Source organism: Triturus cristatus, chromosome 1_2 (genome assembly GCF_964204655.1).
Source record: "Triturus cristatus chromosome 1_2, aTriCri1.1, whole genome shotgun sequence".
Lineage (NCBI taxonomy): Eukaryota > Metazoa > Chordata > Amphibia > Caudata > Salamandridae > Triturus > Triturus cristatus.
In genome coordinates this window covers 849651243-849666412 of record NC_140580.1, presented here as the reverse complement: position 1 = coordinate 849666412, position 15170 = coordinate 849651243, and the positions used below count along the sequence as shown (strand labels likewise).

Genomic DNA, 15170 nt, shown 5'->3' with positions numbered 1-15170 from the left:
ACCCCTTTAGAGAGTAAGGTTCTATCTAACTTTAGCCTCTACCAAACCTCTGGGGACTGTGGACTGTACACACTGTACCTATTTGGGAACAGTATATACAGAGCCACTTTCTCACAGAACTTGAACCTTGTTCTCACACATTTAATGTGCGCTCCCTTTGGGCCTCTTCACAACTGTCCTCTTCGTCTGTTAACTTTGAAGACTGCTTTCCTGGTTGCCATCACCTCTGCTAGGAGAGTGAGTGAGCTCCAGGCTCTTTCTTGCAAACCTCCTTTTCTGGCTGTCCATCCGGACAAGGTTGTGCTCAGAATACTTCCATCCTTTCTGCCAAAGGTTGTCACTGCCTTTCACATCGGGCAGGCCATCACTTTGCCCACCGTCTTTCCGCATCCTTCCAGAGATCAAGAGAGGCTCCACCGTCTGGACCCAAAACGTGCGCTCTCATTTTACCTGAATCGCACACAACAGTTCCGGGTGGATGACCAGCTCTTGGTTGGCTACATAGGTGCAAAAAAAGTTTGGGCCATACAGAAGCGGACTATCTCCCGATGGGTCGTCTTGTGTATTAAAGCCTGTTATTCTCTGGCAAAAAAGGAGCCTCCAGTGGGGCTGCGCGCCCATTCCACCAGGGCGACTGCTGCCACTACGGCATTGGGACGTGGTGTCCCCTTACAAGATATCTGCCAGGCAGCTACGTGGGCCTCGTTGCACACATTTACTAAGCACTATTGCCTGGACAGCCAAGTCCGGAGAGACGGCTTCTTTGGCCGTTCTGTTCTCTGGGACTTCCTTGTGTGATCTTGGTTTGCAGACCCACCACCGGGGTTGGTATTGCTGGGGTATCTATTCTAAGGTAAGGAATCTATCACTAAAGTGTTTCTTTCAGATGAACAAGTTACTTACCTTCGGTAACGATATATCTGTAAGAAACATTAGTTTCGAGGCAATTGAGCTGCAGATCACACACTTCGCATTAGATCGCCATCTGGTGTTGGGCTTGGATGGTTGCACCTTGCTGTTGTCTTGGAATAAGTCTTTGTAGTCACGAGATAGGTGACTCCTCCCTTGGATGATAGTGTGCTTGGGCATCGACTCCATCCTCAGATTGTTTTTTTTTCTGCCATTGGTTTCGGATGCAATTTTTGCGCACCAGTTCAAAACTTGTTTTCAAACTTTGTTTCGAATCGCAAAACTTTCTATAACTCTTCTAATTGACTTCGAGCATCGAAATCTTAGCGCCTTTCATCAGTTCGATTCCAGTCGTCGACACGGGCCGCTGGGCCTATCAACGCTGTTAAGGCCTATGGCTCATGGAAAGGACGCCGTTCAAAAAATGCCCTCAGTGTGGAGCGAAGTTCCCACACAGTAACCATCATAAGGTCTGTAACCTGTGCCTTTCGCTAGAACACGACGAGTCCAGCTGCCAAGCCTGTGCGATCGAAAAAGACCATTTGAGATAGTCGGGCTCGACGTCACATCATAGCGCAAAGATCAGCTCTGGAACCAGTGGACATCTTCGAAGGCCCTGATGTCCCAGAAGAAGATTCTGAAGACCTACAAATCGTGTCAAAGGCAGAAGACGCGAACGACCCCATCATTCCTGGTCAACGAGTGAGTACTACTGCCCCTACCCCAACCCCACCAAAACTGCGTCATCTCGCCCGGCCCCTGAGGAGGGCTCTCGAACATGCGGCTTCCCTTGCCGGCTTCGATCTTCTCCTAGGTCGCCAGTGCGCCCCTCACCTCTTGGTAAGTGTCACAGTTTGTCCCCCGAGGATCGGGTTCCGACCTGTTGGGGGCATGGGTTCTCCGCAGGTGGTGCGGCCCGTGTGTCGTCCCCTTATCTGCCGTTTCCCGGCGTGGGGTGACCAGAGCCCAGATGGAGACCTATGCGGCGACTTTGCAGGCCTCGCTGGCTTCTCCTCCTCCTTCCCCTCTTGGGACGTCAGCGGATCCCTTGCAGTGTGTGAGGCCCTCCGCTGCATCGCCGGTGGCTCCGGCACCGACTCGTTCGTCTAGACTCTGAGGATGGGGTGCGGCCCTTCGGGGGTCCCTCCTTCGGACCACGGCTCCTCTGCTTCCCCGCAAACTCCAGCGGGAGTCCCTGTGGTGTCGCGGGAGGTCGCCGGGGCTCGGGTCGCACCTCTGAGCCCCTCTCGGGACGGGCGGCGGCCTTGTCCGAGGTGACTCCGCCACTGCGCCGGCGGCTGCTAGCCCTGGCGGTGCCGCAGGGGTCGACGGAGGGCCCTTCTCGCCTGAGCCGTCCTCGGGAGTTGCTGCGGCCTTGTCCGAGGCAGAGGTGACACCACCACTGCGCCGGCGGCTGCTGGCCCTGGCGGTGCTGCAGAGGGCCCTTCTCACATGTGCCCCTTTTGGTCCTCGGGACAGGCGGCCTTGTCTGAGGTCGAGGTGATGCCGCTTCGGGGGTCACAGGGGTCGGCGGAGACCCCGTCTCGCCCGGTCACGAGTCGCTCAGGCGGCTGCCTCGTCAGAGGTCCGGTCAGCGCCGTTCTGGTGCTGCCCGTTCGCTGCTCCGGGCCAGCTCCGGTCTCCTGTGCCGTGTGCTGTGTTGGAGGTCGCTCCGGCGCCGGTCGGCGACGGTGTCCTGCCTAAAGGTTGCAGACCCTTCGGCGCTGGGCCGGCGTCTGGTCGTTGACTCGTCTAAGTATGCCTCCTCTTCTCCAGAGGTTCGGCGGTTGCTAGTGTCATCCTCGCTGGAGAAGGGCTGCCATATCGTGGCTTTTTCCCCGACGTCGTCTAAAGGCGGCTCCTTGCCGTCTCCATGACCGCGGTCCCCCACTCTTCGTCCCTCTTCCTTCATTTCGGCCTTGGCCCTTCCTTCCCCCGGTTGGCTTGGGGGATGGCCGCCATAGCTTGCAGCCGTCGCCTAACAAGGAGCTGCTTTCCCCTCCGCGGGGCCCTACGGAGGCGGGTGCGGCTTTCGCCCGCCCTGTTTCCATGGCTGTGGGAGTTTTGCGAATGGGTGATCCAGCTACCCATTTCCCCGCAGATCATCTTCTGGAGGTTCTCCATCAGGGCTCTGGTGGTAGGGAACTGTTGCTTCCCTTCGAGGGTTCACTCCACTCTAATCACTTGGGGCCGTCCTGCCACGGGGGACCCGGTGCCCCAGCACCTTCTGCACCACGTGATCCGGTGTGCCTTTCTCTTCACCCTTCGACCAGAGGTCCCCTTTTTACAGCCTGCCTTTCCTGCTTTGCCGCCGCTGCTGTTGTCTCCCCCGTCACGGGAGGCCCGCTGCTGGACTCCTGGGGGCGCAATATGTTTGCCTCAACCAGTGCGGCTCTGCGGGTCCTTAACACACTGTGTGTTATGGCTAGGGCCACTTCTTGCTTGTGGGACTCGGCGGAGTTCCTTATGTCTGCCGCTTCTCAGGAGGGTGTCTGTGTGGATTTGAGACACCATGTCTTGGATGGTTGGGAGCTGGCGGCGTTTATCCTTCGCTCCGCTCTGGACATCTGAGGTGCTGGGCCGTGCCATGGCTTCTTCGGTTGCCCTTCTTCGCCATGCCTGGCTTCGGGACAGTGTGTTCCCGGAGAATGTTCGAGAACGGCTGGTGGACCTTCCCTTCGATGGTGCTCTTTTGTTCCATGCCCCTGCGGACTCAGCCATCCGGAGGTTCTTGGCGGGGCTTCGTCCTCCACCTCCTCCCCCTCCTTCTCCTCAGTGACCTGTGTGTTGATCTGGTTTTTGGAGCTGTTCTTCAGTTGGGGCGGGTCGCCCCGGTTGTCTGGCTGAGGTTGTGGTTCTGTTGGCTGCTGGCCAGCTCTTTTTGACTGTGTTTTTCTTTTGGGTTTTTCACGCCATGCTGGGCCTGAGATTGGGCCTTCTGCGTTTCCCCTCTGGCTGCTTGATAGGCCTCCTGCTGGGTTTTTTGCCGCAGGTCTATTTTGTTGTCCTCTGCTGCGGAAGTTTCCTTCCTAAGAGGTTCCCATGTTTTGGGTTATGACATGCCCTATGTGGGGCAGGGTTGGCTGTTATATTGCCCTGGTATGTGCTGGGGAGTTGTGGTTGCCTGCAGGCTTCTGCTCTTCGTGGCGTTATGGTATGATGCGGATGCAACCTTCTTCTTCGCCTTTTAGCTTTGAGTGTTTGTTCTGTGGTGTCCCTGGCGTCTGGCGGAGCTTGCCAGTGCCACCCTCTTGTTCTTTCTGCACCGTTATGCCTTCCTGGGGCTTCGTGGGACTGTCATCCTGCCTTCTCCACTGCTTCCAGTGGGCCTTGCACTCGGTTCTACCTCTTCTCCCTGTGGGGGGGGGGGGGGATGGTCCCGGACTTCTGGGCCCTCTTGCGGGCACAGTTTGTCCCTGCAGGGCTTTGGGCGATTTTTCCTGGGTGACCTTGAGTTCCCATTTTCGCCTTCCGCCTGCTTCTTGCTGCCGGCGCCATCCTGTATGGGATTGGCAGGGTTGCTGCTCTGTCCTTTATTCTTTCCCTGCCTTTGGGTACTGCAGTGTCGGGCACTGCTCTTTATGATGGTGTTTCTCACCATTCCTTTTTCTGCTCTTTCGCACACTGTTCCTATACTCTCTCAGGTTTGTCTACGGGCTCCGTGTTGTGGCGCGGCAAAGTTCTCTGAAGAAAACTGACGTAGGCCCGCCGGGGTGGGACTTGTGTGACCTCGCTGACGTCACGTATGCGGACGACGCCTGGGCGGAGTCGCGTGATGCCGTCACCCGACGCGCAGTGATGCTGGGCAAAAAGATTTCCGGATCCAGTCTCACACCTGGGGATAATGCTACGTGAAGGAATCTGCAGCTAGAATCGTCTCTACCAGATACATGGTTACCGAAGGTAAGTAACTCGTACCTCACTGCTTCAAAAGCAAGCCATAAAGCCAGTCCCCTTACCACATCAGGGAACAGGGGTTTACTCGCTGTATCTCCTAATCCCAAAAAAGGACGGGACTCTAAGGCCAATACTCGACCTCAGACCCCTCAATCTGTATATACACTCGGATCATTTTCACATGATCACTCTACAAGTGCTTCCACCGCTCCAACAAGGAGACTTCCTTGCCACGCTAGATCTCAAGGACACCTACTTCCACATTCCCATACATCCTGCTCACAGGAAGTATCTACGATTCGTAGTGGACGGACAACACTATCAGTTCAAAGTCCTTCCATTTGGAGTTGCCACGGCACCCAGAGTATTCACCAAATGCCTTGCAGTGGTAGCAGCACACTTAGGGAGATAACAAATCCACGTCTTCCCATATCTGGATGACTGGCTAATAAAAGCCAAGTCATTCAACCAGTGTGTTCACCACACTCATCAAACCATCCAAACATTTCACAACTTGGGGTTCACAGTAAATTACACCAAGTCCCATCTCTAGCCCTCTCATGTACACCAATATCTAGGGGCCACGATAAACACTGCCACAGCTCTAACATATCCCAGTACAGCCAGGATAGCCAGTATACAAGCTCTCCTCACCAAATGTCAAGCCCAACACTCTCTCCCAGCCAGTGTTCATGCAACTCAGGCATGATGGCATCTTGCATATTTATTGTACCTTATGCAAGACTTCAAATGCGTCCCTTACTATAATGTCTAGCACATCAGTGGAATCGGGCTCAAGGACAACTTACAGATCTGGTGTTGGTGGACAGCCGCACACATCGCTTTATGCAGTGGTGGAACACAACAAACTTATCCAAAGGGCGGCTGTTCCTCGAAACTGTTCCACAGATAGTACTGACAACAGATGCATCACTCACAGGATGGTGAGCCCATCTCCTCAATCACACAACCCAAGGCAAATGGACCACTCAACAAAAAGTGCTCCAAATCCATCATCTGGAACTACTAGCAATATTCCTAGCACTAAAATCATTCCAACTACATGCACAGAACAAAGCTGTCCTCATCCGGACGGACAACATGACAGCCATGTATTACATACAGAAACAAGGAGGCACACATTCTCTGCAGCTTTCCCAGCTCGCACAGAACATTTGGAGATGGGCCCTCCCACAAAACATATACCTGCTTGCAGAACACCTTCCAGGAGTTCACAATCAGATTGCGGATCTGTTGAGTCGACAGACCCAACAGATTTACGAATGGGAGCTACATCCACAAGTTCTTCTACCATTCTTCCAAAGGTGGGGGCCAACCAGACATAGATCTATTCGGAAACTCAAGTAAACGTCCCTGACACTAATCCTAGTTGCTCCCACATGGGCACGTCAGCCATGGTTCACAACCCTATTGGAGCTCTCAGTAGTTCCTCATCAAAAACTGCGTCTTTCACCGGGTCTCCTCGCCCAGAGCCATGGCGAGATAAGACACCCAGACCCCAGTCAACTCAATCTAGCGATCTGGCACCTGAAGTCCTAGAGTTTGGCAATCTAAATCTACCGCCAGAGTGTATGAATATCATCAAGGGAGCTAAGCGTCCTACCACAAGAGCCTGCTATGCAGCCAAGTGGAAGCGGTTTGTAATTTACTGTAACAGCAACCCCATTGATGCTTCTGTCCAAAACATTATATGCCATTTGTTACATCTACAATGTTCCAATCTAGCATACACATCCATATGATTACATCTAGCTGCTATAGCTGCATATCTCCAAAATAGACAGCATCTGTCTCTTTTTAGAGTACCTGTCATTAAAGTGTTTATGGAGGGACTCAAAAGAGTTATTCCCCAGAGACGTCCACCTGCCTCAGTGTAGAATCTCAATATTGTGCTCACCAGACTGATGGGTCCACCTTTTGAACCAATGCACAGATGTGAAATACAATTTTTCACATGGAAAGTTGCTTTCCTGGTTGCTTTCACATCATGCAGGAGAGTAAGTGAGATTCAGGCATTAACTATAGAACAACCTTTTTTGCAAATGCACCAAAATAAAGTAGTTCTTCGAACTAACCCTAAATTCCTTCCAAAAGTCATTTCTGCCTTTCATTTGAATCAATCTGTTGAGTTACCTGTATTCTTCCCTCAACCAGATTCAATGGCAGAACGTGCTCTGCACACACTAGATGTAAAATGAGCATTGCCATATTACACAGAACAAACCCTTTCCGTAACACAAATCAACTTTTTGTGGCCTTTGCTCCAGCACACAAAGGCAATGCCATATCAAACTCAGGTATTGCAAGGGGGATTGTCAAATGCATTCAAATATGCTCTGCAAAGGCTAAACGCACAATACCAGTTCCCCCTAGAGCACACTCCACACGCAAACAGGGGGCTTCTGTGACATTCCTAAGGAATATACCCATAGACACATGCAAAGCTGCAACAAGGTCTACACCTCACACATTCACAAAACACTATTCAGCAGCACAACAAGCTAAAGTAGGCCAGGCAGTTTTACGTACACTATTTCAGACTGCTGCAACAGCTACAGGTTAGCCACCGCTTTGGGAGATAACTGCTGTATAGTCTATGCAAAAGCATATGATCTACAGCTCGTATGCCTTGAACGGAAAATGCTACTTACCAGTATGCATCTGTTCTTGGCATGTAGAGCTGTAGTCGTATGCGCCCACCCGCCTCCCCGGGTACCTATATCTGTTGCAGTTACATCTTACTTAGATACATACATTCATGGAAATCTCCTTCTAAGTACTCTTACTGGGTCCATTGTCACCCTCTCCGGGAAAACAATCTAACAATGGAGTCGATGCCCATGCACACTATAACCTAAGGGAGGAGTCATCTACCTCGTGACTGGAAAGACTTCTTCGAAGAAAAAAAAAGTGCAAACATCCGGACCCATCACTAGATGGCGATCTATGCAAAAGCATATGACTCTACAGCTCTACATGCCAAGAACAGATGCATACTGGTAAGTAGCATTTTCCTTTAAGGCCTATCGCCACTTTTAATTATATACTGCATGTTGTATATTTTTACACTGTATACTGCTATTTTAATGTACTGGGGATTCCGAGCCCGACGGCAGGGAATGATTAAAGCATGTGAATATATGAAAGAAACCAATGTTGGAGAACTTGAGTTACAGGTGTGTAAATATTTCTTGTTCAATTGCCTTTCTTTATATTTACATACTTTGTTTAATTGACCTTGGAAGTAATTGCAGTACAAGTATTTTTATCCGCTATGTCTGAGCCTCTTGTTACAGAATTTATTTTTACTTCCTGCTCTAGAAAAAGGCTAATAGGTTGAGGACTAATATGATTGTTGTCTTTAAAAAATATTGGGTGGTTTTGTTTGCTGGTTCATTGGTGTAATGATTGATGTGGGTCTTTTGAAGATGCAAGTGTGCATTTGATGTGGAGAATGTTATAAGTGATGCAGGTGAGTATATTGTCTTTTTAAAGTGGTTTCTAGCATGTTCTTGGTTGTATAGTTAAGTGTGCATTTCGATGTATGCATGTCAGGCTTTTGCTATATTATATGAAGTGAATTGAAGATTGTTTCAAATCTGAATCTCTTTCTTTTCTAGCCTGCCTATGTGCTCCAGATCTTCCCACCTTGTGAATTCTCTGAAAGTCATCTATCCCGCCTGGCCCCAGACTTACTTTCCAGCGTTTCTAATATATCACCTCATCTTATGATTGTGATTGCATCAGTGTGAACAGATTGGGCACAAATGACTGTCGGAGGGCCCTGCAGCAAAAACTAATATTCTAAAGAATTTGACACAAATAAGAAAATGCTGCCAGACTACAACAGCCTTGTGCTCTAGGGAGCACTAATGACACTTTGGCTGTGTAGGGCTAGTGGTGCTGCTACCCTGTATGTTTACATATTGCATTTTTGCTCTTCAGCGATGGATACACTCATCAGGCGGTCTTGTATAGGGTTTCCACATACTGCTTTTGGGACATAAAAGGACAGCGATGTGTGTGTGTGTGTATAAGCTTTTTTTGTTGAAAAGAAAGAACCTGAACTGCCTTTGCACTAAATTAGTGACTCTTGGACCTTTGTACAGATTTTTTTATTTTTAAAGAAAGACATGCAGTGTGACGTTCTGGAATGTCCTGAGTTGATGAGTTTTTGTGGTTTTCATTTTTGCAAGCTAAAGCCAGGAACAGTGTCGACTTCTTGTTGATATCCAGTAAATATAAACCCATGGGTCAAGAATCATTTCACACATCTTTTCTCCTGGATCTAGGTGAATCTCTCGCCTCTTGTTTTCGATATCCAGACACCTACTGCAGAAGGGTGTCAGTTGCTTTGGTATGTAAAGTTTACAGAGAAAAAGAAATCAGTTGGGAAATGGGGGGCCCTAGTTTCCTTTCCTATTGGGTTTATGCAGAACTGTTTGTGTGTGTGTGTGTATATATATAAATATATATATAATATATATAAATATATAATACTGACTTTGAAGCGATCTGACCCCTACAACATGTTTTTTTTATCTGTGCCAAAAATGTGTTTTCAGAGAAGAGGCTTATTTTCATACTCAGACTTTGCATTGTCACTCATTTGTAAGTGTTTCATCAAGACATTGCCTTTCATTTTTCAAGCCACACGTGTTATACACGTCTAACAAATCTTCTTAACCTCTTCCCTATCATTCTTCAAGACCTTAATTTATGCCCCCTCCCACTCCCACCCCCACCTTCCTTCCCCCCCATGGCTATGTCTGTTTGATTCCAAACTCTATTTAAAAAAAAAAACAGTGAAGCAATTGGGCAAAAGCTGAATCTGCTTCCCTCAACTGTGTGGGAAGGAGGAATCAATGAGTTTGTGTTTTTGAACCTTGTGTTCAACTTGGAGCCGAATCTTGCTGATCTAAATCTCCTGCAGTACCTACTCTCCTTTTGTATATATTGTTTTTTTAAGGGAGGAGCGTCGTGAATCTTGTACAAAAAAAGAATTTATCTGCATTTGAACTTGAAACCATGTTTCCGTTTTTATGATGTATATATTTGTACAGTTCCAATCTAATGGTTCTTTCATGGGTAATGTTGAAGGCACTTATAATTTTGATACACAGAATAAACTACGACAAAAATCAAACAGTGACCTAAGAGACTGGTTTAATTTATTTGGTTGATTTGCGTCGGCTTGGAGTAGAGAAGTGGCGTGGGGGACCTAGCAATAGTTTGGTATATTGAATCTTGTTGTAATCCGCATCATTGGTGTTGCAGATGTTTTTCTCACTTGCTTCCAGGGTGGTTTATCTAGGTATCAGTAATTTTTTTGAAAGGCTTGAATTGATTTGTTTACAGCAACAAAGCCATTATTTTTCTAAGTATTTTATTTACCGTATGTGGACCATACCAAAGGGCCTCTAGCTCATTTTATTTAAAAAAGAAACAGGTTTTTAATTAAATTAAAAACAAAAGCTGAGAATTATCATGGTTGCCATCCCTTTATTACCACCTCACTCATTTGTTTTCACAGTCTTTACATGAGGATACGTCCCCACCCTGAACACAGGAAAACCCCTCAAATGTTCTTTTTTTTTTTTTTTGTGTAACTTTCCACTCCTACTTTGATAATTACTAGGTAAGTGGTAGTTTTATATAAGCATTGTTTTGGCTAATTCACAAACAGCTGATTCAATGAGCCTTTTAATAGACAATAAGTTGTATGTGTGACTTGAGGTTTATTTTTATTTACAATATCAGTTGTGTTTAAAGGCTTATCCATCAAGGCAGAGAGTCAACAGAGGCATGCCTTTGTGTAGGAAAGTGACCCTTTTTGCGTGGTTATCCCCCTCCCCCACAACCCCCTTGCCTGATATCTGATGCACTTTGAGTGTCCCCTGGGTCCCCGACAATCCAGTTACCTGGTCCTGTGTTCCTTCCCAAAACTGTACCTTTTGTGTTTAAGGCATGTGTGCTCTAGATACACATTATTCTTTGCATATTCCTACCATCTAGTTTTGGGTCCAGATGTTTGCAAGTTGTTTTTCTTCGAATAAGTCTTTCCCAGTCACAAGGTGAGGTGACTCCTCCTTTGGGTGACAAGGGTGCATGGGCCTCAACTCCATTGTAGATTGTATCTGAAAGACACGTTAGTGATAGATTCCTTACCTTAGAATATACCCAGGCGTCAGACTGGATCCGGAAGGCTTTTGTAGCAGTACCCCTGCGCGTCAGTAGGTGGCATCATGCGGCTCCACGTCAGTCACTGGCGTCGTAAGCGCCGAGATGACGTCACGGAGATTACTTAGGCGCCGCCCATGCGTGCTGACGTCAGTTCTTTCTTTTTCTGCGCCAGCCAGCGCCGATCCAGATAGAGCACATACCTTAGTCACTTTTTGACTACTCTTTTGAGACTTTTGTCTCCCCATTTTTTCTCCTGGTGCATGTAGGGATGCCTGGATTTAAGTCCTGTGGGGCCTGCCGTCGCAATATGTCGGTGGCAGACCCCCATGATGTTTGCCTCTACTGCCTGGAGACCGATCACGACTCCCGGGACTGTCGGGCCATGGCCCCGAAGGCCTTGAGGGAGCGGCGGCGGAAACTGCTGGAGGTCCGGCACTCGTCCCAACGCCGCTGCAGGTCCAGGGACCGTTCCCGGGGCTGCTCGCAGGGCCGCAGTCATCGCTCCTCGGGCTCCAAGTCTTCGCCCGCGGATTCCGGTAAGTGACAACATAAAAAGTCGAAGCGTGTTCGCCCTCCGACGTCGGTTCTCGGATGTGGACGAGGGGGACAGGGGTTCTGCCCCTGCGGCTCCCTTTGAGCCTGGGAGTCCCGCGGGTAGCCTGGGAGTCTCGCGGCCTACCCGCCTTACGCGGGTCCGTCGGCGACTCCTGAACAGGTGCAAGAGTTACTTGTCACCATGGACCACCTTTTTAGGCCTTGGCTCCCGCCGGCGCGCCTTCGGGCCCTGCGGTACCGTATCCAGATCCTGTTGGCCTGTCGACGCCGCCGGCAAATCCAGCTTCGGTGCCACAGGATTCTACGCCGTTGGCTCCGGCGCCACGAGGTCCGGCACTGCCGGCTCTGGCCCCAGCGCTGCCCTCGGCTCCGCAGTGGGTGCCGTTGGTTCCGCCCCTGCCCCGGTTCCAGGACCATTTTGTTCCTGCCTGGGATCCGCATTGGGACATGGCGCCGGCCCGGCGCCGTTTCCGACGCAGTTTGTTCCGGCTCTACCGCCGCAGCTGGTTCCTCTTGCAACGGAGGTGGATGATGACTGGGAGGGGTCCGAGGACCCTCTTGCCCTTCAGTGTGACTCCGAGTAGGACTGGGTGGACGATCTGGAGGACACCGGCGACCTCGATGTCTCTTCTGACACGGGTTTGCCTCTCCCTTGCCTACGATGGAGGAGGGCGCTTCCTACACAATGGTGCTCCGTCGGGCTGCTGAGGTCCTCAACCTCGATCTTCCTACGGTGGCCCTCAAAACTAACCTCACAGAGGTGCTCCAGACGGCGGCGTCTTTGTCGGAGCCGCTGCTTTCCTTCATTGATGTCCTGTTGGGCACTTGGTCGCGACCGGCCACGGGGGACCCAGTGGATAAGAATGTCGCCAGGCATCACCGCCCGGCGCCTGGTGACCCCGCTTTTCTGACAACTCATCCTACGCCTGAGAGTCTGGTCATCCAGGCCTCGACGTCACAGAGTGCCTTTCCCACGGCTCCGCCGTATAAGGACTCTAAGAAGCTGGAACAGTTTGGTAAGCGGTTGTTCTCTTCGGCCAGCTTAGGGCTGCGGTCAGTGAACACCGCCTGCTTATTGGGCCGCTATTCCCACGCGTTGTGGGATACCGTTGCTCAGGTGTTGCCTCAGTGTCCTGAGGAGGTCCAGGCCGTACTTTCCCAGGCGGTTGCTGAGGGTAAGGATGCGGCTAAGCTCGCCATTCGGTGTGGTTTGGACACCGCTGACTCGGGCAGGGCGATTTCTACGACTGTCGCTACGTCGCCACGCCGCCACGCCTGGTTGTGCTCTACTGGGCTCTCTCCTGATGTCCAGAGCTCTCTCATGGACATGCCCTTAGATGGCACTCGCCTGTTTGGCGAGAAGGCCACGGGGGGCCACGGCCAAGTCCTTGGATCTTTCTACAAAGAGCCCGGCTACTCCTGGTTTTGTTCCTTTCGTGGCCACGGCAGAGGCGCCCAGGCACGTTCCTTCAGCAAACCTGTGCAGAACCAGCCTCAGCGCAGCTGCGGATGCGGCTTCCGCAGGGGTGGGTCTGGAAATCAGCGCGGGGTCAGTCCACCTCCGCCCCCGCTGCTTATACCTCCAAACCTTCCTAATCCGAGCTTTGTGGAGCACCCCATGCCGGTGTGTGGCAGGATCCGCCACCACCTCCCCCACTGGCGAGATGTCACGTCGGACAAGTGGGTGTCGCAGATCATCCGCAGAGGTTACTACCTTCCCTTTCAGTCGTCCTTTCCAGCCATGCCACCTCGGTGCCACCTCATGTTGGGGGATCACTGGATACTACTTCAGCAGGAAGTAGGGAGTGGTTGTTATTACCACTACTTTCTGATCCCCAAGAAGGACAAGGGGGTGCCTGCGCCCCATCTTGGACCTCCGGAACGTCAATCGCTTCCTCCGGAAGGAGAAATTCAAAATGCTGACTCTGGCTCAGGTACTGGCTGCCCTCGACCCTGGAGACTGGATGGTAGCGTTGGACTTGCAGGACGCATATTTTCACATCCCCTTCCTGCCGGCCCACCGGGTGTTCACGAAGGAGATGGCGGTGGTCGCAGCTCACCTGCGCAGGTCGGGGGTGTTAGTCTTCCCTTACCTCGACGACTGGTTGTTGAAGGCGGGCTCGCCCCAGGCAGTAGTCACCCACCTTCAGACTATGGCCGACCTCCTGCATTTGCTAGGGTTCTCCATCAACGTGCCGAAGTCGCACCTGAGTCCCTCTCAGAAGCTCCCCTTCATCGGAGCGGTTCTGGATTCAACACTGTTTAGGCTTTATCCTCCCGAGCAGCGAGTCCGGGATATTCATGCTATGATTCCGAACTTTCATCCTCTGTCCTGGGTTTCAGTCAGGATGACCCTCCGGCTTCTGGGCCTGATGGCCTCCTGCATCCTGCTGGTGGCACATGCCAGATGGCAAATGCGGGCTCTGCAGTGGGACCTGAAGTTCGTGGGCGCAGCATCAGGGCAACCTGTCCGATCATGTCCAGATCTCGGAGGGCTCTGCACGACAATTGCAGTGGTGGCTCACGAATCGCGTTTGGGTCAATGGTAGATCTCTCTCCCTTCCCCAACCAGAGCACACAGTGGTGACGGATGCGTCCCTCCTGGGATAGGGAGGCCACTTGGGAGAGGCGGAGATCCCAGGCCTCTGGTCTCCGGCGGAGTCCCGGCTCCATATCAACCTTTTGGAGCTTCGGGCGATCCGACTTGCACTGAAGGCATTCCTTCCCTGTGGTGTGGTGCAGGTGTTCATGGACAACACCACAGCCATGTGGTATTGCAACAAACAGGGCGGTGTGGGGTCCTGGACCCTATGTCAGGAGGCTCTGTGCCTCTGGACATGGCTGGAACATCAAGGCATTTTCCTGGTTTTTCAACACCTGGCAGGTTCTCTGAACGCCAGGGCGGACGAACTCAGCCGCCGGTGCTTGATGGATCACGAATGGCGTCTGAACTCTGACGTAGTGCAAGGTCTCTTTCTGCAGTGGGGAGAGCCTTGGATAGATCTATTCGCCACCGAAGAGAACGCCCAATGTCATCAGTTCTGCTCGTTGGAATTTCCAAGGCGGCACTCGCTCGGCGATGCTTTTCGTCGCGAGTGGAGTTGCGGTCTATTGTACGCCTTTCCGCCTATACCACTTCTGCCCAGAGTGCTGAAGAAGATTCGGCGCGACCGGGCCCAAGTCATCCTTGTGGCTCCGTATTAGGCATGAAGACACTGGTATCCCGAGCTACTCAGCATGGCGATCGATCCTCCGATCAGTCTGCCTCTTCAGGAGGATCTTCTGTCGCAGCAGTAGGGGACGGTCCTCCACCGAACCTGTCCAGCCTCCACCTAGATGCGTGGGGATTGAGTGGCGACAGTTGACAGCTTTCGATCTTCCTCCCGAAGTCTGTGATGTCATTCTGGCAGCCAGGCGTCCCTCCACTAAAATGGTATATGCGTGCAGGTGGAACAAGTTTGTAGCATGGTGCACAGCTAAGACTGTGGATCCCCTTTCTGCCCCTCTTTCCGAACTCCTTCTGTTCATTCTTTGTTTGGCCTGGCAGGGCTCTGCTCTGGGCACTATCAAAGGTTATCTTTCGGCTATCTCTGCCTTTTTACGGC

At 51.2% G+C, this 15170-nt stretch overlaps 1 protein-coding gene across 6 annotated transcripts in view; it reads left to right on the top strand.

Moving 5' to 3' along the window:
* Positions 1–9199, top strand: part of SPEN (spen family transcriptional repressor) — a 392229-nt gene extending 383030 nt beyond the window's left edge. For all 6 annotated transcript variants that reach the window (XM_085609027.1, XM_085609026.1, XM_085609025.1 and 3 more), the window contains one exon: positions 8448–9199. In XM_085609027.1, the coding sequence (XP_085465153.1) occupies positions 8448–8579 (132 nt within the window). In that variant the 3' untranslated portion in view covers positions 8580–9199. The remainder of the gene's footprint in view (positions 1–8447) is intronic.
* Positions 9200–15170: the final 5971 nt, after the last annotated feature.